This window comes from Danio rerio, chromosome 4 (assembly GCF_049306965.1).
Source record: "Danio rerio strain Tuebingen ecotype United States chromosome 4, GRCz12tu, whole genome shotgun sequence".
NCBI lineage: Eukaryota > Metazoa > Chordata > Actinopteri > Cypriniformes > Danionidae > Danio > Danio rerio.
The window spans coordinates 40,564,312-40,586,989 of NC_133179.1; the positions used below are offsets into that span (position 1 = coordinate 40,564,312).

The following is a 22,678-nucleotide window of genomic DNA, read 5'->3' on the forward strand; positions in this document are numbered from 1 at the left end:
ATGATCGTTAACACCATTTTTTAAATCAGTTTAGCCTACCTTTATTTGATTGCTGTTCATTTGTTGTTGAAATACGGCTTAGATTGGAAATATTTTCACTATTCGATCATGCACCGTCCTCATGTAATCAATATCATATTCTTTAAAATGTTACTCTCAAATAAATTAAGCTATAGCTTTGAAAAAAATTGATGTCAAATAGAAACGAGAGGTGCAAAAGCTTAAATCCGCCATAAAATGAATAAAGAAAAAATAACAACAACAAAAACAAGTGTACTTGCATTAGTATGCATTTGGACAACGTGGTCAAATTCAAGGAATCGACTCTTTTGTGTTCGAAACTTCATCACTATTGCGCATGTTTCCTCAAAGCATCACACTCAGCACGTAGAAGACACCAGTCCACGCGGGAATACTGAGGTAAGCAGTCTGATTCATTGTTATTGATATGTGTGGTCAGTAAAATATTTATTCCACTTTGTTTGTAGTAAATTTAACAAGGTAATAACTTTATTTAGACGAATAAAGCTATGTTTAAACACGTTGTGATGACAACTGACCAAGCAGCAGTTCAAGGTGATTAGGGCTAACTTAAATTTCGGGAAAATTTGTTCTTTAAATTTATTAGATTAATATCATACGACAAATTGACTGCTAAATAATGAATACTGTAAAAGTGTACATATGCATTATACTGTAGTGCTGGGAGATTATTCGAAAATCGAAACCTAAATCCATAACCGACATATATCCCCACGTGGCGATTTAATGCATGTACCGTCCACATGTGCTTCAGCAAAGCTCAAGCGAATGCAGGCAATGTGATTAATAATCAGAGGCATGACAGATTTTCTTTTTGATTATATGACCTATAATTTGTGAAGCATAACTCACTTTTTTTAGCGTTTATTCATAATCAAATCGACTGAGGTTTTGTTTTTATTATTTCTAGTTATCACATACAAGGTAGGTGCAGTAATCAGCACTATCGCCTCACAGCAAGAAGGTCTCTGGTTCGAGCCTCGGCTGGGTCAGTTGGCATTTCTGTGTGGAGTTTTCAATTTCTTCCCGTGTTCGCTTGGGTTTCCTACGGGTGCTCCGATTTCCAAAGTCCAAAGACGAGGTATGGGTGAATTGGGTAAGCTAAAAAAATGGTCCATAGTGTATGAGTGTGTGTGTGTATGTTTCCCAGTGATGGGTTGCAGCTGGAATGGCATCCGCTGCGTAAAACGAATGCTGGATAAGTTGGCGGTTCATTCTACTGTGGCGACCCCGAAATAATAAAGGGGCTGAGCCAAAAAGAAAATGAATGAATGAACATACAATGTAAGCTGTCTTTTCGTAAAGAGAAGCATGCACACACACGCACTTAAAATATTATTGTGAACAGCAATGTTCACATTATGTACTTTTTCACATTGCTTTATTATTTACTATTTTCCAGACACAAGTTATGCTTGTTAAAGATACTTGTCATTTTCCACTTTTGACATGGAAATATTTTTTTAGGGAAACTTTCTTTTAACACTAAAACTGAAATGTTTAGTAAATGAATAAATGGAACTTGATTAAGTACAAAAAATTACTTGGAAAATAATATAATGATTCAATATTTCAAAAGGAGGTAAAGTGTTCAATCAATCAAGGTTTTGATTTAAGGTTTAATCTCCTTGCCCTAATATACAAGAATGAACAATTCTCCACTTAAAATAATGATCTAAATTTTATTTATAAAACACTCTTGTGTATTAAATATCATTTTACAATATATGAACAGCATATGCTAGCTCGTAAGCTTATAGCACACTGATAACCATATTATGTGTGTACAAGGTAATCATGCTATAGAGATATACTGGCAGTTCTGTCTTATAGGTATTATCTAAACCGTTCATTGCAAGACAATTAAACATACCTATCACAAGTGTCCCAATATTTGTGTTTTTTAGGCCTCTTTTATCTCCTCTTCCACACCAGTTGAGCTGTTTGGCCACTGGACCAAACACTTTGGAGGCTACACGCCAAATGGTTTTTTTCAGAGTTTGTCCTCCTCTGATGGATAACCTCTTCATCTTAAAAATAAAAGGTAATATTAAATCTTTACAGACAAAGTGCAAGGACTATGGCCCAGTTTTACAGACAAGGATGAGCTTAAGTCTGGACTATAAGTCTTAGTTAATGTTAGATATAAAACTTCTTTTATAAAAATCCATGTGAAAGAAAATATAAGCACAATACTAGCGTGCATCTGGTAACAAAATAATGGCAATGAGATATTGTAAGGCATCACACAGCTCACACATACATTTTTAGTTTGGGACTAGCCTTAAGTGTTGTCTGTGAAACTGGCCATATAATAAAGATTTACTTAACAACAGCTGTAAAACCTTTAAATCTTAAATATTCGTACCATCTTCTCCATCATTGGTTTTTCAGCTAATTGCCATTCCAGTTGTTCAAGGTCCTCCATTGTTTCAATAGGAAAGGTGTCATCCTCAGTGTCCACCACCATTTGACCACTTGACCGAGGGGCAAGGGACTGGACCACTGAAGTTAGATGGGTAATCTTCATGTCCAGCTCATTAAGCTTCTCCAAAATTGCCCTCTCCACAGCTGCAACACAGTAAGTGGGTTAATCTCTATTCAACTATACGTAAATATTTTTTAATTATTATTATTATTCTTAGCACTTAAATTTTACTTACGTGTGCATTGACTGGAGATGCAGCTCCATCGGCTGATACCAGAAGCATCTGCAAGCAAAATCACTTTTGAACGATTCACAAAAATGTTATGAGGATATTGTAATAATATGCTTGAAACCTTAAACGATAAAAAAAAAACTATATCCGTCTGATTACACATTGTTTTTCTATGGCTAAAATGACTTAAACTATTCACAGAATTCAGAAAAGCAAAATAGCAAAACTGAATTAAGAGGAAATAAAACTGAATTTTAAAAAGCAGACAGAAGCCAACCCCCTCTTGGTCTGTGCTTTTACGTAAAATAGTTTATATGTGAATTTTTCTGTGCATACGAAATCGTTAGTTCCCCAAAGTTATTGAAAGCATAAATTAACAAAACACTTTAAATTAATTTTCAAACCATTAATTTATAGGTAATGATAAATTATATATTGTACTCTAATACATTAATATTCTGAATACAGTGAGTTTTTTTACTGTCACTATAATTAACGAAGTGTTTTTTGTTGTTGTATAGTGTTGTATTTATTAGGTTACAAGGAAATAATTAGATAATGTTTTGCGAACAGCTTATTAACCATGGAAAATTTTCACAGAAAATTGGAAAATGTCATTGATTAGTTGCTTTGAACAAGTTTTATATTCAGTGTTAATTAATATGTTTACAAATAAATTAAAAGGATGTACATTTACTTACGTTTACACACCATTAAGTGGTTATAAACATTTGAGTTTTTTTTTTGTTCTGCTAAACACAAGGAAGGTATTGTGAAGAAAGCTAAAAGCCAGTGATTATTGACTTCTATAGTAGGAAAATGCTATGGAAGTAAATGGTTACAGGTTTCCAACTTTCTTCAAAATATCTTCATTTGTGTTCAGCAAGAAGGAAGAAAGTTTGGGTAACACTTCGTAACAACTGCACACTGAATCATGCATTTAGCATTAGCAAATTGTTAATTAATTTGCAAGAAATTTAATTAATTTGTTAAGATTTAACTACATTAATAGATGTTGGTTAGCAGTATATAAATACAACTACAAATACTGTATAAAAAACATAATAATAATAATAATTCATAAGAAGTAACTGTCAATTAAAAAAACAAATGACTTACTCTTCGCTCTTGCCTGGGTACTTGAAGGTCTCAGCTCAGAAGTTGTGTCTTCTGTGTGATTGTACAGACAATGTAACATTACCATGTTAATAATTAGAAACTAATTTGCTGTGTATGTTTTTTTGAATGTTCTTGCACCTCGATAGCTCGATGGGTGGTCCCCCCAAGCATCTTCTTGCTCATTTACATGGGACATGCTTATTGGAAAAACTGGTGCTGAGAAAAAGGTCAAGTTGGTAAGTTGCATTTGCTACTATGACACTACATAAAATGTATATAATTTATTTATTTTTTACACTTACTCTGCATTTTTCTTTGATCTGCTGATGGCTTTGGATCTTGGACAGAGTATGTGTTGTCTAAATAATAAAAAACAAACAAACAAAAGTATAAAAAGGTTGCAAAAAATTACAATAAATGTGTTTAGGATTTCCTCTGTATACTTCATTATTGTTTTATTTAATCTTTGATGGTAGAAATATGTAGGTGATCAGGTCACCCATATAGAAATCTGATGCATGTAAATATACAGGGTGATTCAAAAAGAATACCACAACTTTTAAAATCAAGAACTCTTCAAAGAAGAGGAGGTCATATTGAACATCTATGAACTTGTTTACTACTAAAAAACTTTTAAGGACTTCACACTGATTATTTACCCAAGGTTCCATCATGTTTCTTTGATTAAATACAGATTTTCAAAGTTGTGGTATTCTTTTTTTAATGACCCTTTATATAGAAAACAAATAATTGAATTAAAAGTTCATATTTAGACTTCACATACAATATTTGTCATTGACCACTTATATATTTGTTAAACAACTGGAATTACAAATATGTATAGATATGTAAATTTTATATTAATAATTAATATTTTTAGGTTTTAATAATTACATTTAATATATATATATATATATATATATATATATATATATATATATATATATATATATATATATATATATATATATATATATATAATATTTTTTTCTGTAGAATGCTTTAAAATATTATATTTGTCCATTAGGTTTGTCAGTACTAAAGTCAAAATAATTTAGCTAAATAAATTTATATTACGGTTCAAAAATATATACAAAAAACCTCTAAAATACAGGAAAAAATCAAGAGAAACTTAAAATAATATTACATTTATTATTATTATTATAAATTTAAAAATTTGTAGTTTACTTTTTTGTGCAAATACTCATTTGAATTTAAATTTAAATTTTTTAAATTTAAATTTTTATTCCTAAAGATGTTATGTGGCCAAACTTGTATTTTAGTGCACATAACTGTTTAATAAACATCTTTTATTTAAATGAACAAAAATATTATCTCTGTTTACTGAAAAATAGATTACAATATTCCAATTCAAAAGGAGGTGTACTCATATGTGCTGAGCAGAGTGTGTGTGTGTGTGTGTGTGTGTGTGTGTGTGTGTGTGCGTGCGTGTGTGTGAACATATCTGTACATATTATTCCAATCGTTGAAAGATAATATTTGTAAGCAGCACAGCCATTTTTGCAATATTTCAAAATGTATATTGCATAAATAAAATATATTTTATTTGTAAAATCCAAATAGGAACTTGCATGGCATATATGTAATTTGCATAAATTTAAATGCAACAGATTTCAATATGGGCAGGTATCGCATTGGTGATCTGCATATGAGAAGCTCTGTCTTTATTGAGCTTTCTTGACATTTGACAAAATGGTACTCTTTCTACTGTTGTAGATGAATTGTGTTCTCTTTTTTGTATTTTAGTCTTAGCTTTACAGCCTTGTTTAATCAAACATTTTCTTTTTTACAATACAGCTAAATTAAATGTTACCGTAATTACCTGAAGTGAGACATACAACTTACGTGGTGCTCTGTCTTGTAAAGGCCGCAGCACAGAAAATGTGTCCTCTGTTGGATTGTACAGAAAATGTTGAGTTACCTAGTGTGAGTATGTGGAGCAATTTTCTTATTTCAGTTCTTATTTCAAATACCAATGAATCTGTTATTATTTATTTTGTTTTTTACCTTGATTTTCAGGTTGGGGTTTATCCCAAGTGTCTTGGTGCTCCACTTCCTGGCAGAACCTCACAGGTACGTCTGGAGCTGAAACTGCAATTATTTTCTTTGCAATTATGAAATGTTATTTGACATTTTTAATTGTAATACCTGGTTCAGAGAAGATTCAGTCTTTAAAGAGGCTTTCAACTTTTGGCAGAATAAGCAGATCATGAAACATACAATTTGTGCACAATTATTATGAAAGTCGATATCTGGTTATATTGACTGTGATAAGGGAGTCATGGTTTTAACTGCTAGTAACAATGAAAATTTAAGGATAGGAGAAGGATTTAAACTCTGATGACTTACTGCAAGATTCTGAAAGATAATATCTTTTAACAGTTACAAGAGGAAGTGGTCCTGTCCTTCTAGACCAGTTCTCAACCTATGCCTATGAAGTTTTCCGTGTATTTCAGTATTTCAGCTTGTGGTTATTTTTGAGTGGGTACATTTTGAGACATTGTATCCCATTGTGTCATTCTTTGACACAGAAGCTGACACATTGTACTTGTCAGTGACTAAAGGGTTCCTGATGCTTTCAAACTCTTTCAATGATGAACCGGATGAATCTTTCAGTATAGGAAATTAATTTTGAAATGAACACTGAAAACTTCTGGAAGATAAATTCTTTAAACCGATACAAAGGGAGTGGTGCTTGTCCTTTCAACCTATGCCTATAAAAGTCTCTGGGCATTTTACAACATTTCTGCGTGTGATTCTTAAGTGGGTACAATCGATACATTGAGTCAAATTGTGTCATTCTTTGACACAGAATCTGACACATTGTACTTGTTTTGGCTCTGGCAAACTGGGTTTCCTAAACTATTCACCTTAATAACTGAAATCCTATTTTATAATATTATTTTCTTCTCGGCCAGTTGATTGTGACTCTTTATGTTTAAATAATGTCAGTTTCCCCTATGAGCATTTCTTGTCCAGTGGACTCAATTTAAAAATTAGCTTGTGTTGCACTTTCTCCTAGCCATATAATATACAGTTGAAGTCAGAATTATTAGCCCCCCTTTGAATTAGTTTTTCTTTTTTTATGTATATTTTTCAAATGATGTTTAACAGAGCAAAGAAATTTTCACTGTATGTCTGATAATATTTTTATGTCTATATATTTGTTTTATTTCAGCTAGAATAAAATCAGTTTTTAATTATTTAAACCCATTTTAAGGTAAAAATTATTAGCCCCTTTAAGCTTTATTTTTTTCTGATAGTCTACAAAATAAACCATCATTGTACAATAACTTGCCTAATTAACCTAACCTGACTAGTTAACCTAATTAACCTAGTTAAGCCTTTAAATGTCTCTTTAAGCTGTATAGAAGTATCTTGAAAAATATCTAGTCAAATATTATTTACTGTCATCATGGTAAAGATAAAATAAATCAATTATTAAAGATGAGTCATTAAAACTATTATGTTTAGAAATATGTTTTAAAAATCTGCTCTCTGTTAAACAGAAATTGGGGGAAAAATAAACTGGGGGGCTAATAATTCAGGGGGGCTAATAATTCTGACTTCAACTGTATATATATTCAAGTCACTTGCTTCAACTAAATATATATATATATATATATATATATATATATATATATATATATATATATATATATATATATATATATATATAAATAGAGGTACAATGTACTTCTATTAAAAATAGGATCGGAATATTACATTTATTTATATTTGTGCACAAACTGTAGGTGAGTGTTGTCTATTCAGCGATCAGAATCATGAACCAGCCTGTCATTGAGTCAGCCTTTTGAGTCATGAATGCTGTGAAGTTACAGCTTTTACAGTTTGTAGTTACAGTATTCATGTAAAGCGAGTTACCTTGACTAGTGGAGGGAGTTTCAAAACAGGCCTGCTGTTGCTTTTCTGTAGCTTTTTGTTGGTCGCGGACAAATGCTGTTGAAACATTACAGATGAAACAGATGTTATATCTGTCTCACAAACAAAAATTACATTGTACTGCACAGATCTTTATAGCTTGAGAGTGCTGTTGCTTCTAATTAGCAATTAAAAGTTATTTGTGCCTCTTAAAATGTAATACTCAATTTATGAATGTAATAACAGTAGTTTTTTGCAAAATGTTAAAAGAACAATATTACTGGATTCAGCTGAAAACATTATGGTAAAGCAGCATGTCACAAGAGCTTGTGCATTACATTTAATTTACTGTGATTAAGGAACATTCTTGAGCATATCACAAAGTACTTAAAACATCAAATATCTGTTTTACTAATTAAAACTTACAATTGCAAAAACTGTTAATTGTTTTACATGATGTTAGCTGAGGTCGTACAAGGGGACCTGAAAAAGAAAAAAACTGCTCAGTGATCATACATACACTTTTGACTGGCAGTAATATAAGTGGTGTATTTTTACCTTTTGCCCTGATATGTCTTGGGGGTGTTGGAGCTTTTGGTGCAGGTGGGACCCTTGGTGTTGGTAGACTTTTTTCTTTATTTAGTTTCTTTTTTTTGTGGGGAGTATCGCAAGGCTCATCATCTGATGTGTATATTTTCTTTCTATGAGCACAATCAGGGTAGTTAATTATACAAAGCATGATTGGATTATAACAATGTCTTGTTTTTTAAATGTAAGAAGAAAAAAACACAAACTTAAAAATAAGTTCAATATAATTTTTATAGTAAAAGTTTTCTTTCCATCATTCTTAGGAAAGTTAGGAAATGGCCAAAATATAATAGTAAAAATAACAAAACCTTTTGCTTGTTTAAATCTGGCATAATTGTGTATTTGCGTGTTGCAAAAAATGCAAACAAACAGTTGATGATACATTTAAAACTAAATATACCTGATTTACCTGATAAGTGTGATTGAGATGTAAAAACTACGGCTGAATTTGATATTATAATTAAATATATTTACCTTTGTTACTCACATGAACTTTGTTTAGCTTCAGAAGACTGAATATTGTTGTTAAAAGTAAAATGTGTGTTTTGACAACTTACTTCGGAATTCTTTTTGCAGGCATTTCAGATTCCGAGATGTCAGATGTGTAGCATGCCTGTTTCCATTTCTTTGAAATCTTGTCAAAAGATGCTGAAAGAAATAAAGTATGTAACAATTCATGAATGCAATAGTCTATGGAATGTCATATATTATTGAATTTATCCTTTGTTTAATATTGTTTATTTACAATGTACTTCTGTGTACCTGACTCGTGTAGAATTCTGGCCTGATGCTTGGTCCAACCTTTATCTGGTTGTGGTGCCTCCATCAACCGGACACTCTTCAACACCCTGTCTATCTCCTTGTATGGAGGCCACCACGAGTGACCCTCTGAGTACCAAGACTTTGCGACAGGTCCGGTACTCCCTTCGTGAATGAACTCCACTATCAGGTACATTTTTTTTAAGCTGCAAGAACCTAGAGCCCCATAGTGTTGAAAGACACATATTACATTTCGGTTGTTTATGTGCATGATTCAAATACACAAAATACATTTCATGCAAAATAATGATGCAAGTTAATATTGAGAAATTTTTTCCCAAGCACATATTACCAATTCCAGACCACATCAATCTTAAGAACCACTACTACTTTTGTATTCATCATTCTTTATTGATATATAATTTTCTGACAACACTCAAAGTAAAAAATGCTTTAAATTCAGGTGTTTTACTGATAAAAATATAACTTGGACTGAAAAGTTGCAAAATTATTAAATGACGGTGAAAAGAAGGCAATACTAGAAATTGCAAAATAAAGTAATGACAACTATTTTGGATCATTTGAATCGAGCTATTTTCACTTTCTGCCTTCATATAATATTACATATTGGTTATAGTTGTAATTAGGGCTTGACATTAATACTCGCCAAACCACCAAATGCAGGTAGATTTCAGCTGTGGCGGGTAAAGACTGCCATTTCCACTAGCCACTTTGGCTGGTTGAAAATAATTTTTTAATCGTAGTTTTCTTAAAAGCAGGGTTCAACAATAAGGATGGTCCAGTTTTTGGGACAGTAGACAGGATTGTCAGTGTCCTGACCAGGCCAGTGCTGGCTTATCACTAAATATTATAATTTCAGTTTTTTACCGTTTATCAATATGCATGCAAATGTGATAAAAAAAAATTATATATATTTATTTTTTTCAAAATTAGTGGTATACACAGTAATGAGTGGAACAGCAAATGAGATTTTAGAATCAAGAAGCAGCATGATTGACAAAAACAACTGTGTTTATGCAAAACAAAAGATAGCAGATAAATACCAAATGAGAGCTTGATCATACACACTGTGAGACACAGGCTATTCTTACTCACTGAGAGATGTTTTTGAGAGCCGAGTGTTTAAAATACTTGTGCACTACCGTGTCCTTGCATGTAGCAATCCTCCTTGGAAATGAAACTGGTGTGATGGATTCTATTTGAAATAGACTGGACAAAAGTAATTGTCGTGCATCCACAGTCCTTCTGCTTTCAAGAGCTTTAGATTTAAAAACAGGTATTTGTAAGCAGCAGTGATTGCCACTTTAACCATTGTTTGAACAGATTATTAATGTGCCTAATGTTAACTGTGTGCACATGATTAATATTTCATTATCACACATGGTTTGTTTTTCACCTGCTTTCTTTTGCTTGCAAGTCAATTTTCTGCATATAAAATATATTTTCCCAACAACAAAATTGTGGCTAGTGAAAAAGGCAAGTGGCTAGTAACCTTGGAAACTACAAGCCTCAGTGACTGGTGATAAAAAAAGTCAATATCAAGCCCTGGTAGTGATTAAGGTTTACAATTTTCAAAATGCTCTAGGAAAAAATATGATCAGAATATCATCTTGCACAATAATTATACTCGCACTATACAGTATATGTAAAAAAAAAAAACATGTGGAAATAGATAGATACTATGTGTGTAAAGTTTAAACTGAAACAAAATAATTTCTGCAAGGGACTAAAAAAGCTTTCATTTCAATATTTTCAATCTTGCAGAGATGGATTGGTCCTGACATGACATCAGTAGGTAGATGCCAAGTGTGGAGGATGGAAGCGTGGGGATAGTCAAAAAGGAGTTAATGTTTGCTGAAGGTGGTGTAGACCATGTAAATGCCATGCTTTTCTGAAATTATGTTTTGCAGCTTTGCAACCTTTCTGCCAATATAGACAAATGGTTTGCCTGGTCCAGTTTCAGAGTATATGGGCATACTCACTCTAGGTGCACTGAGGAATGCCATCCTGTTTTCCAGGTGCACACCATCCTGAATACATGTTTCACACCCATGGTAACCTGGTTGGCCATTTTAGAAAAGCATGTTGCAAAAGCAAACTTGAATGTTAACTTTAGTCATTCAAATTCAAAGCCATTTTTTTTAACTCTTTGATTTCAGAGATTAGGTCTTCGAGATACTCATTCAGGGAGCTAGTTTTACAGTACCTTCAGCCCACAATAAATCTATTGGCACATGTTCCCCCTGCACCAAATTTTAAACTTCTACTAGACTGAGCCAGCATTGAGCAAATGAACTCTTGTAGAGAGGAAGACCATCAATGCTCACCTGGAACTTAAAATTTTTATCTTCCTTAAAATGTACATGTTGTCATAGAGGACCCTTGAAATGGATGCCATTGAACCAAAAGTATATCACTGGCCCTGTGCGTTCAAAGAGAACTCATGTGCAAAAAGAAGGCTATTCTCTTTGAACGCACTTTACCTAACATTGTCCTTGTATCTTTTGGCAGACTCGGATTGTAATTGTGAATGATTATGAGTAATTCATTTAGTGATGCATGTGTTAATTTTTTTTTCTGTTTCCCATCTTGTCAAAGTCATCATTGAGGGGACTTGAACTAGTCAGATTGACTCGTTTATGAAGCACTTGCCAGGATGATACTGCATTCAGTCTCATTAACATGGGACAAACAGTCCAAGAAGTCAGTGCCGTCTTCAACAGTGCTGCTTGTCAATGCCACCATACTGTTCCCTCAATAGTGATGCTTATAACACATGCATTGAATAAAGCTGTTTGTCCACCTTGGCTTTTGCTTTTCTCCTGTTGTGTCCAGTAAGATTGTTTTTTTACAATCCGTAATACACACACACACACAATGCATTGCCCTAACATGCTAAGCCTGCATTGGTTTTGAAATTCAGTACTTTAAGACCCTTAAGCAGGTCGCACACCAGAAGCGCCGCTCCGCAGCGCGCCACGCAGCGCCATGCATTTTAGAATTCTAAACATAGGTTTCGATCAGAATACACACACAGGTGCTGCAAGTCGGCAGCGCCACGGCACAGGAAGAAGTTCATTTTTCAGCCTCGCCACAAAGCTGCATCTGATTAGTTTAATGTTAAATATCATTCGAATGTGCGCGTCTAGTGTGTGATGCTTTAAACTGTCATGTGCGCGCTGTGTCGCGGCGCTTCTGGTGTGCGACCTGCTTTACATCACACTGCTTACATGTACGCTTACATTTAATTGAACTTTATAAAACTGAAGCTTGGTAAACTAATTGGTGCATATTAGATGGGAGACATCCAGAATGTGCAGTGTTATGAGTCTCCAAGATTTGAAATTTTAGAACCACTTTCTTGATGACCAGTAGTTCTGTCACAATAATTACACGTACCTTATTTTTGAGGGACAGAATGTGTAAGTGTTATGTAGTTGTCAGTTGACTGTAGAGAACTCTGTAATTAGGGAAAAGATAAAACAGGTAACGTCAGTTTTGTCATTGTCATGCCTAGAAACAGTATAAAAAGCTTAATAAATGTATGATTACTCCTTTTTATAAAATGTTTGTTTAATTGAACTAGAACTAAACCCATAAGAATGCCTATATTCTGCTACTCCTTTGAATGTATTTTTTATCCTACCCAAAATTTCAGGGACAGTTCGTCTAAGAATGACAATTCTATCACCATTTACTCACCATTCACTTGTTCCAAACCTGTTTGGCTGTCTTTTCTCTGTTGAACACAAAAGAAGATAGTTTGAAGAAAGCTGGAAACCTGTAACCACTGACTTCTATAGTATTTGTTTTTCTACTATGGAAGTCTATGGTTACAGGTTTTCAGGTTTTTTCAAAATGTCTTATATTTTATTCATCAAAAGAAAGAAAATCATAAAAATTTGAAACCCCTCGAGGGAGAGTAAATGTTGAGTGAATTTTCATTTTTGATTGAATTGTCCTTTAATCTCAGGAGAACAAATTTGGGAAAAAAATTAAGGTGAAACTAAAAAACTAAGGGCTAAGGATTATTTTATTTATATATTTATTTGAGTTTTTTTTTTCTTCGACTATGGTTTAAGTTGAGGGGTTTCAAAACAGTGGACTATGGAGAGTTATGTATTTAAAACCATGCTGATTTTTTTTTTTATTTAAACTGTTGCTAATGCTACTGTAAATATGGATTATGAAATGAGGGTGTTTTTTATAAAGTTTAAAAAAGTAACAGGAAATGGGTTATATACTATTTAAAGATTTGTTTCTGTTTTCTGAACTTGACAAAAATTGTAAGGAGATTTATTTGTTTTTGGAAAAGAACTAGAGGATAATAGATTTAAATCTTTATTGATATTTTTAAGGTTTATATGATAGAATTTAGTGGGCTAAATGGTAGTTAGTGATCCCGATTTTGAAAGAGGTCCTAATCAATAGGTGGCACTGTGGCAGTAATACGCTTATAAATAAATCTGTATGCAAAACGGCAATGTCTAGAAGAAGACAACGATACGGTGACCACAACCAACACGAGGTTCACGGCTCTACAGGTAAAACAATTTACTTTGTGTTTCATGACATGGTGTTATTTTCCTTTAGTTTATGTGGTTTTAGTCACGGGATCGCATTAGAGCAGGGAATTCGGTATTGCGAGAAAAGTTCATAAAAATGGTCACTGTTAACACGGATTATAATCCGTTTTCATCTATATTTGGTGCTGACCACTGTTTTTCCACAAAAAAAAACTTTTAATACCATTTTGAATCCGGCACATACTTTATTAGGCATAACTAACATTTATGGTTGCGTTTGGAGGTTGTGCAAACTCTGGACAGTAGTCCTTCAGGATCGAGTGAGTCTGATGATTATAGTATGTTAATAAAGCCTGTTTAACCAGTTTCGTGCTTATTAAACCTATCAGTTCGATTTCATACAGGTCACTGAAGCATAGACCATAGGTCACGTGTTACTATTCTCAATGCTGTTGGACCAAACTAATCTACGACATAACTTTTCCCGCCCTACGCGTGCCTGACCACGTCAGTCAACCCTTTCGGTTATTAACCCTGCTTTACTATAGATAAATAAGTACACAAATATTTAATAAAAGTGTGTTAATATAGTTGTGCCATGGTTATCATAGATTTACCTATTTTTGCTAATAGAAACATATTTTAAGTATTTTAGGTAACGTGTATTTTTATTCAGTGCGCCAAAAATCATGGTTTTACGGTAAAAAGTCCTTAACGGGATAGCACATACTTAACAAATAACGTTAAATTAATAAATAATCTTACGATGTTGCAAGGCTGACGTTATTTAATGGAATAACGGTACTTACCAACAACGGACAAATTAACCTTAAGCTTAAAACCGAATAAACAACAACAAAAAAGTTAATATGTAAACAAACAGATAACTACGAATGAACAGGATTGTTATATGTACAAATTTTGTATTTACAGATAATTCTTGAGCTAAATATCAACCTATTATAAAAAAAACAAACGTTGAGGGTGCAATGTCATCTGTTGACAAACAGCCGTTGATCATGTGACGTAATGGCCTCACGACGTGTCACTCAGACAGGGTTAATGGAAATGTCATTGTCTATAATTGTAAGAAATTAATTAATTAGTTAATTTTATATATATTTATTATTTTTATTTAACAATATTCATTATTTTATTTTTTACTATTAATAATTACTTTCTATCACACTGGCATAAGGTTTGTTCTGTTGTCATATGTTGTAAATTTATTTACTAATTGTTGTATTTTAGGGGCACAAATCTCTGGAAAAATATTACTTGTTAATTGTATTGTAATTTTTTCAGGTGTTTTTGAAAGAGTTTTTTCACAAGTATAATATGTTTCCCCCATTCCCCCAATGTTGTGAAAATGCATGAAATGTACTAAATTCCTACATTAAATTAATGGACAAATTTTTTATTGAGAGGTCATGTACTAGATACTTTATTTATTTTTCTATTTATTTTTCTACAATAAAAATAATTTACAATAAAATTATTTACAATAAAATTCTCACCTGTCTTATGCAGAATTCTCTTCTGATGTTTAGCTGTGGTCCCTTGATCCAGACACTCCTCAGCAACCAGTCTTTGTATGGAATCCACCGTTCTCTATAAAGATCTATTTGTCTCTTCTTCCACTTCCATCAGGTACTTTTTTTTTTTTTGGCCAACAATGTTAATCTTATTTTTCAATATGTGATTTAGTATAACATTATAACTCATTGCATAATGCCATATTCAATGTTCATTATAAGACTTAAACTGTGTGACAGTTTATGAACATTACTTGAACTAGAGCTGCAAAGTTATATAAAAAGATATTTATTTATTTATGGTTTTGTTTGTTTTATATGTAACATTTGGAATTCGTTAAAGTAAATATAAGCTAAGTTAGGATGAAAGATAACTGTAAAAAAACAAAAAAACTTTGGTGCCTTTTTTGTTGAATCAAATGTAAAAACCCTGAACCAAAAATTTATATGGCTCCATTTTCTAGGTTAATATGCTCATAGTTGATATCAGATATGACTAAAGTGCATGCATCCTTAAGCACAAGTACTCATGTTTAAAATGACAGGTAAAATTTGAAGTACTGATTATACTTTTGTACTCAAGTGAAAGAAAAGAGATGGCCTCAAACATGTACACAAGTAAAAAGTATCCAATAACCTATCTTTGCTTTACGCTGGTAAATAGATTGCACATCATATATACATTTATACAAAATAACTTTCATTAAATAAATAAAAAAATTATCTAAAAATGCCCATTCTCAGCAGAAAAGTAGCCAAGCAACAAAGCTCTGCAATATTTGCCAACAGCACTTCTTAAAATGTTGCTCCATCATCTTGGCACAAAAACGCACCAAACAGCTGTTCTTACACACTAATAATTCTGTCTTAAATGTAACGCTTAAATTTGTCAGAAACAGTTTTTTTCTTTTGCTAAAATAAATGATTAACATCTTTTTTTTCTTCTTTGCTTTAACCCTCCTTTTGACTTAAGGGTAAAAAATGACACTAACACCATTTTAACAGCAAAAAAGCTAAAATACCCTAAACAATATTTTTTCCGTAATCTATTTTTAAAATTACCTTAACATTAAAAAAAGATTATTCATTTTCTGTTTTCATTAAGGTTATACACATTTATGTAGAACGGTTGTACTTCGGAGTAATTTTGACCCATCAGCTATAAAACAATTTTCACACCACAAAACCTACTGACACACGAACACTCCCAACACACACAATAAGAGTCTGCAGTAACACTTTATAACTGCACACTATGAACCATTATATGTACTATTTATGCTTTGTAAGTCCCTTATAAACAACAATTAAAAGCTCAGTTATATTCTTAGGAAAAAATAAACTACTTATTCATTTCTATTAATTTGAAGATGCACAAATGAAGCTGTATCAAATGAAATTGCAATCTTAACTAAAATAAAATCATGGTACTGTTGAAACATCGCTAAATAACATTCACATGTTCTATCATAATATATTGTTAAATCATTATATTGTTGTTGTTTTGCCCATTTTTATGTTATATTTGGACACCCCTGATAATTAGTAAAGTTTAAACTTTAGTCATTTTATTTTTTTAATAAAATTGAAATGATTTATTGTTTATTTGATACAATGCCTTTAATTGTTATTTATAAGAGCACACATATAGAGCACACACACACACACACATATGTATTTATATATATATATATATATATATATATATATATATATATATATATATATATATATATACATATATATACATATATATACATATATATATATATATACATACATACATACATACATACATACATACATACATACATACATACACACACGTTTATTAATTGTTTAATTATGCAGCTATACCAACTATTTTATATAACTGGTTTATATGGTTTTCATGGTTTATAGCATGAAAACAAAATCATTAAGCAGATTATACATGTGCTTATAAGTAAAAAAAAAAAACAGCATTGTAGCTGTATTTATTAACTGATACTAACATCTAATGTAGAGTTGATGTTTATACAACAAATAATAAATTAACTATTTGCTAATGTTTAATAAATGATTCACTGAATTGTGTAGTTATTTTAAAGTGTTACCAAATCTCCTGTTTTAACTTTTATGAATACTGTCTTGCTAAAAACTGTCACACTTGCATAGGTACCTTTAGCATTAAAAATCCACTCTTTACTGTAATCAAAAAGGTGTTGCCCACCGAGTAAACACTGATGAAATACTACACACTGATGAGGGAAAACCTAGACATTGTAAGAATTGAAATATTACAAATATTTTTGATGTCTTTGACAATTCAAAACATGAGCTGAAGACAGGGCCAATGGACTCCACAACCCACCAGTGGGGAATGCGTGAAAAACCAGTTCCTGCTGCATTTGCATCTGACTATGCTGAGACTCAGCTTCATCCCCCCAACTCACGCATATGGTCATTTCAATGTTTTAAATTAACCAAACTGACTTTAACCATCATGTTTGATATCATTTGAAATGTCTCAGTGCGATTGGTACAATGGTCTCATTCTCTCAGAAATAGACATAATCAGAACAATAAATATATAACTTCAGGCATCTTTTGAACCACTGTGAGGGGTGTGACTTTTTACACACACCCCCTTCCTTGAGGGAATTCTTGGATTATTTAAGGCAAGGTTTGAGAAAAACTCAGGGCGATTCTGCCTAACCAGATCAGCCCATAACATGGCTAGCTCCATGTTATGTATATTTCAAAGTCAGGAGTGCATCTTTTTCATCTTGGAGTTATCTTTGATAATTTGATGTTTTGTATTGATCGTTTATGAATTGACTGATTGAATTGGCATAATACATTTACCTGACTAATAAATTGTTATGTTTTGAATGATTCAAACAGACCTCTTGTTATTATCACTGATAAATGTTGTTGTCCATAGCACTACAAGCCACTGTACAGGTTAGTAACGGACTAAAACATGTTAGACGGAGCAGCGTGGCACGCTAAACAATGTTGTTAGAGATCCGACTAGCAAATTGGCATTATTTCATGTATACGTAGACTGCAAAAGGCCAACTATGGATTTTCTATTTAGAACAACAAAATATTGTTGAAACTACTTTAAATGTGGATATTTAGGCCTTCATCTACAAATTTATAATCCTGTGCGATTATTATTAAAATACTTTGTCTTGATTAAGTAGATAACAGATCTATGGGGACCACATAAAAATCTCCTAAATTGAGTAAGTAGTGTTCTGCCTTTTTAGGAGAGTGGTTAATCGCCTCTGTTTAATGACCAAGACTGACAAGCTTGTATTAAGAGATTGTATACCCGGCCGGTGCAAGACTCGAGATGCTATCGGAATCTGAGTAAATGAGAATAAGGTATAAGAACAAATCAAAAGAATATTCAATCATAATCTAAAATAATGTGAAAGGAAACAAAATAATCTTATCAATGTTTTATAATTGGAGTCAGTTAAAACGAGGATAAACATATTAATATTCTAAACCATCTCATACTAAAAATGGAGTCAGATATGAGTTAAGTTTAATATAAATCAACATTGTGCACTGGAAAGACCGAACATGCAGTGAACCTTCATCCACCATTGGATACCGTCATTGGACCAACTGATTGGACCCTACAACATTTACAGTTTATGATGAAGATATTGTTGTTTCTTCATGGTAAATGACTTGAATTTAAAGACTTGAATTTAATTTAACTGCATTATTTTAGAAGTTTAGTAAAGCAAACCCATTTTTGACCCGAAGGGCAAACAGTGGAGACTGAATTCTAGGCAACACAAGGCAAACAGCAGCAGATTTCAGCAGTTCTCGTGTTTGTTTTCTTAGATTTTTGTGGAAATTTTATTTTAAGGGGCTATGGCATTAATGTTTTTAATACATCTATTCAATACAAAAGGCAAACGGTAGCAAAACGGATAAACTACTTTTAAAATTCATTATATACATATAGGCAGTGCTGAAACTTGCAGAAATTTCCTCTGATTGGTCAACCAAATCTGAGCTCCTGATATCCCCTCAAAACGATAGTCCTCTGAGTACCAGCACCCATACTTTTAATGATATATATATTAACAGTATTATCAGACATTTGTCATTAAAATAAGATCATAGTTTGCTGACAAAAAAAAATAAAAATAATATATGCCTATAGTTCACCAATCAAGCAAACCTGGTGCTGCTGGGAAATGGCTATGCTCAGCATCAGGTGCACCGCAACAAGAAGTTTGGCGGTGAACTATAGGCATATATTATTTTTATTTTTTGTCAGCGAACTATGATGATTTTAAAGACATGAACTATGATTTTAATGACAAATGTCTGATAATACTGTTAATTTACATTTTTTATTACATTTATGCATACGCAATGAATGTAAGCCTGCTAACTGATCAAACTATAGAATATGTAAACTTAGTTTATATATATATATATATATATATATATATATATATATATATATATATATATGATTAAATAATAATTAAAAGTCTGGGTGCTGGTACTCAGAGGACTATCGTTTTTAGGGGGCATCAGGAGGTCAGATTTGGTTGAGTCAAAGGAAATTGGCTGTTTCAGCATCGCCTATATGTGTATAATGAATTTAAGTAGTTTATCCGTTTTTCTACCCCCCCAAAAAAAAGAGAAAATCCAGCCAAAAATACTTTTTTTTTTATTATTATTTTTTTTTAAACTAGATTCTTTTCAAGACACTTCTATACAGCTTGAAGTGACTTTTAAAGGGTTAACTAGGCAGGTTAGGGTAATTAGGCAAGTTATTGTATAATAATGTTTTTTTCTGTAAATAATCAGAAGGTAATATTGCTTAAGGGGTCTAATAATTTTGACCTTAAAATGGCTGTTAAAAAACATTAAAAACTACTTTTATTCTTGACGAAATAAAACAAATAAGACTTTCTGCAAAAGCAAAAATATTATCAGACATACTGTAAAAAATGATTGCTCTGTTAAACAAAATTTGGGAAATATTTTAAAAAGAAAAATAATTCAAAGGGGGGTAATAATTATGACTTCAACTGTATATTGTATTACAGTCCAACTATAAAAGTTTTTGTGTCTCTTTTTATCAGGGTCCAGTGACTACTAGGGGGTCTCTGCAAACTTCCATTGACCACAAGATAAGGATTCACTCAAGGAAGGATTAAATGCCACCATCTCACCCCAACCCTTTGGTGCATCTGCATTGGAAATTATTGGTCAATTTTTGAGTGATGGCCTTTCCACCACCATACCTTTTAAAATAGTAACATATGAATGGTTAATTGTTTTAGGCTGCAGCCATTTATTTTAATTTCCAATAATACATTTTAAACTGAAATTGTATGAAATGCCATGTTATTTTATGTATTGTAAAAAAAACAAGTTATTCAACACCATTTCAACTAATGTCAAGCAATTTTAGAATGTGACTGTTATGCATAATTACTGCATCCTCCTTACCACACAATTCTTATAACAATTGACATAACAACAGTGCAGTTAAGGTCTGACCATGTCAAAGTTGTATCAACTGCAGCTTTTATACATAAAGTAAATGGGGTTGTTTAAATTGAAACCTTTTTGGAATTATTTATTTTTTGAACTTGAACTGTGCATAGAAAATGCATCAAATAATCAAGCAGTTTGTGGTTTTCCCTGTCTGATGCTTGGACAGTTGTGTGGAACCAGTTTCTCTTCTATGTATTTGGTTGTGCTCTTATGTGATGTTAAGAAGAGAATGGAGCACAGTAATTCTAATAACTACATTTTACTAAAATCTATACTTTATAATTTATAATTTTGTTGAGATTATAATAACAGAAACTGTAAAAAGAATAATTACTAAAATTGTTACATGTAAGATTATTGCTATTATATTTATTAATGAATTATATAGTTATATTCAGATGAGTAAATACAGTATGTTTATAAAACCAGAACATATACACACATTATTATTATTATTATTTATTCCCATAGATGTCAGTGGCTGTTTTTTTTCTCTCTCCAACATTCTTTAGAATATTTTAGTTTTGTTCAACAGAAAAAAGAAACAGAACTTTAGAACTACTTGAGTTTGAGTAAATGATGAGGGAAATTTTCTTTTTTGGTCAATGATCTTATTGAGTTAAAATTAAGTCCCTTGAATTTGCATAAGACTCTATTGTAGTTATTTGCCTTATGATCGCATAACATGTTTTATTTTGTTATGGCATGGGAAAAGCCAAAATTCAGTCAGCAACGTATACAAACTGTTCTGCTTAATTTTAAATGTTTATGTTTGATTCATTGCGGTCAGCTTTTACAACAGTGATGCTAAATGAACAATTATCTGAACATAAAGTGTATCTTAAATGGAGGATTTTTCCTTTTAAAAGCTTCATTAAATAAGTGTTGAAAGTCATGTTCATCATTTAGAATTTTTTGGCACATCTCTACATACAATACAGACACCAAATACATCTGTACATGTTCATAAATTGTATGTGCTCACTGATCAGTGTTGTGGATCCTTTTATAAGAGCCTATTTTTTTCTCTTGTAAATAATAACACTTTAAAATGTCTTTTACCATGATAATTTAAATTATCTTTTCATTTGCAACAATGTATAAACTGCCATAAGTGCCATAAGGCAGTGTAAATTAAATTAACATTTGTAGAGTGCATTTCCTCCATAGGCTTTTCCTTAAATCAGTAATATTATCAAGGTTTATTTTTGGAATTGTCGGTTTTGGCTTGTTTATTTGAGGTTTAATCATTTTGAACAAAACATATAAAGGGTTGGGTATAATATATGGCATGGGTCAAATCTAAATGACACACAGCCTTGGATCCCCCTCGATATAAACCGAACTGTTACTCAAATGATCAAGCTTGTATATTGGACTTAAAATAGCAGCAACCAAAAATGATGTATATACAGTATATTATGCTTTTAGCAAAATAACAGATAGTAAACGTCGACCAATAAAGCAGGTAAGATTACTGCTGTTATTTATTTTTTGCATACGTTTTGTTTAACCTATTGAAGGATCATATAATCTAAAAAAAATACAAATAAAAAGTGCATGATGTGGTCCAAAATGTGTTTGTGTGTGTGTTTGCATGTACGTGCTGTACGTTTTTTCTTATGAAAATTATATAATTTTTTCAAGTTTTTATAATTTTAGAGCATATTTCTACAGTTTCTATTATTTTAACTAAAAAGAAATAGTGTGCATAAAATGTACTCATTAAAACCGTCATAAAAGATAATCAAGCACAAACTTTGAACGTCATGAATGCAAAATACATTATCAGTGACATTGCCTTGCACCCCATGCGTTGCGACATCTCTGACAGTGAAAAGAGCTCCTCGTTCTAGTTTAAGCGGGTCACGTCTGTTTACCAGAGCTTTCCGTGCCACGGTAATTTCAGGAGTTTAAAATTCATCGTATAGACGTCGTATAGAGGTAAGGAAGACGGCTCATTAACAAATAAAAACGTTCGATCGAATGCGATGTT

At 32.0% G+C, this 22,678-nt stretch overlaps 2 protein-coding genes and 2 long non-coding RNA genes across 13 annotated transcripts in view; 2 read left to right on the forward strand and 2 right to left on the reverse strand.

Annotated features, from left to right (window-relative positions):
- Nucleotides 1-22,678, reverse strand: part of LOC110439461 (uncharacterized) — a 1,085,403-nt gene that overhangs the window by 549,491 nt on the left and 513,234 nt on the right. The gene's annotated exons all lie outside the window — the stretch shown is intronic.
- Nucleotides 1-22,678, reverse strand: part of LOC108183684 (uncharacterized) — a 34,190-nt gene that overhangs the window by 10,452 nt on the left and 1,060 nt on the right. The window contains exons 1-16 of one of the 7 annotated variants that reach the window (XM_073947566.1): nucleotides 15,136-15,214; nucleotides 12,795-12,831; nucleotides 12,492-12,552; nucleotides 9,075-9,287; nucleotides 8,870-8,960; nucleotides 8,283-8,425; nucleotides 8,151-8,207; nucleotides 7,728-7,802; nucleotides 5,850-5,933; nucleotides 5,688-5,732; nucleotides 4,124-4,180; nucleotides 3,960-4,037; nucleotides 3,822-3,872; nucleotides 2,706-2,753; nucleotides 2,411-2,613; nucleotides 1,916-2,072 (exon numbers count right to left, since the gene is read on the reverse strand). The exons of 1 other annotated variant lie outside the window; for it this stretch is intronic. In XM_073947566.1, the coding sequence (XP_073803667.1) occupies nucleotides 1,916-2,072; nucleotides 2,411-2,613; nucleotides 2,706-2,753; nucleotides 3,822-3,872; nucleotides 3,960-4,037; nucleotides 4,124-4,180; nucleotides 5,688-5,732; nucleotides 5,850-5,933; nucleotides 7,728-7,802; nucleotides 8,151-8,207; nucleotides 8,283-8,425; nucleotides 8,870-8,960; nucleotides 9,075-9,267 (1,282 nt within the window). In that variant the 5' untranslated portion in view covers nucleotides 9,268-9,287; nucleotides 12,492-12,552; nucleotides 12,795-12,831; nucleotides 15,136-15,214. Of the gene's footprint in view, nucleotides 1-1,915; nucleotides 2,073-2,410; nucleotides 2,614-2,705; nucleotides 2,754-3,821; nucleotides 3,873-3,959; nucleotides 4,038-4,123; nucleotides 4,181-5,683; nucleotides 5,764-5,849; nucleotides 5,934-7,727; nucleotides 7,803-8,150; nucleotides 8,208-8,282; nucleotides 8,426-8,869; nucleotides 8,961-9,074; nucleotides 12,115-12,491; nucleotides 12,553-12,794; nucleotides 12,832-14,427; nucleotides 14,647-15,135; nucleotides 15,215-22,678 lie in introns of those variants that run through there. 5 more of the 7 variants (XM_073947565.1, XM_073947567.1, XM_073947568.1 and 2 more) reach the window with 5 other exon arrangements.
- On the forward strand, nucleotides 377-11,899 carry LOC141381708 (uncharacterized). Of its 4 annotated transcripts, none has more exons than XR_012402290.1 (10): nucleotides 377-420; nucleotides 953-1,138; nucleotides 1,950-2,086; nucleotides 2,437-2,623; nucleotides 3,968-4,057; nucleotides 5,640-5,768; nucleotides 5,862-5,915; nucleotides 8,889-8,974; nucleotides 9,088-9,261; nucleotides 11,691-11,899. It is a non-coding gene; the product is annotated as an uncharacterized lncRNA (long non-coding RNA). The 4 variants fall into 4 exon arrangements; XR_012402288.1 differs by having other exon boundaries at nucleotides 2,482-2,623; XR_012402291.1 differs by having other exon boundaries at nucleotides 953-1,123.
- On the forward strand, nucleotides 13,578-20,744 carry si:ch211-181p13.2. Its single transcript, NR_125778.1, has 3 exons — nucleotides 13,578-13,636; nucleotides 15,149-15,268; nucleotides 20,265-20,744. It is a non-coding gene; the product is annotated as a si:ch211-181p13.2 (long non-coding RNA).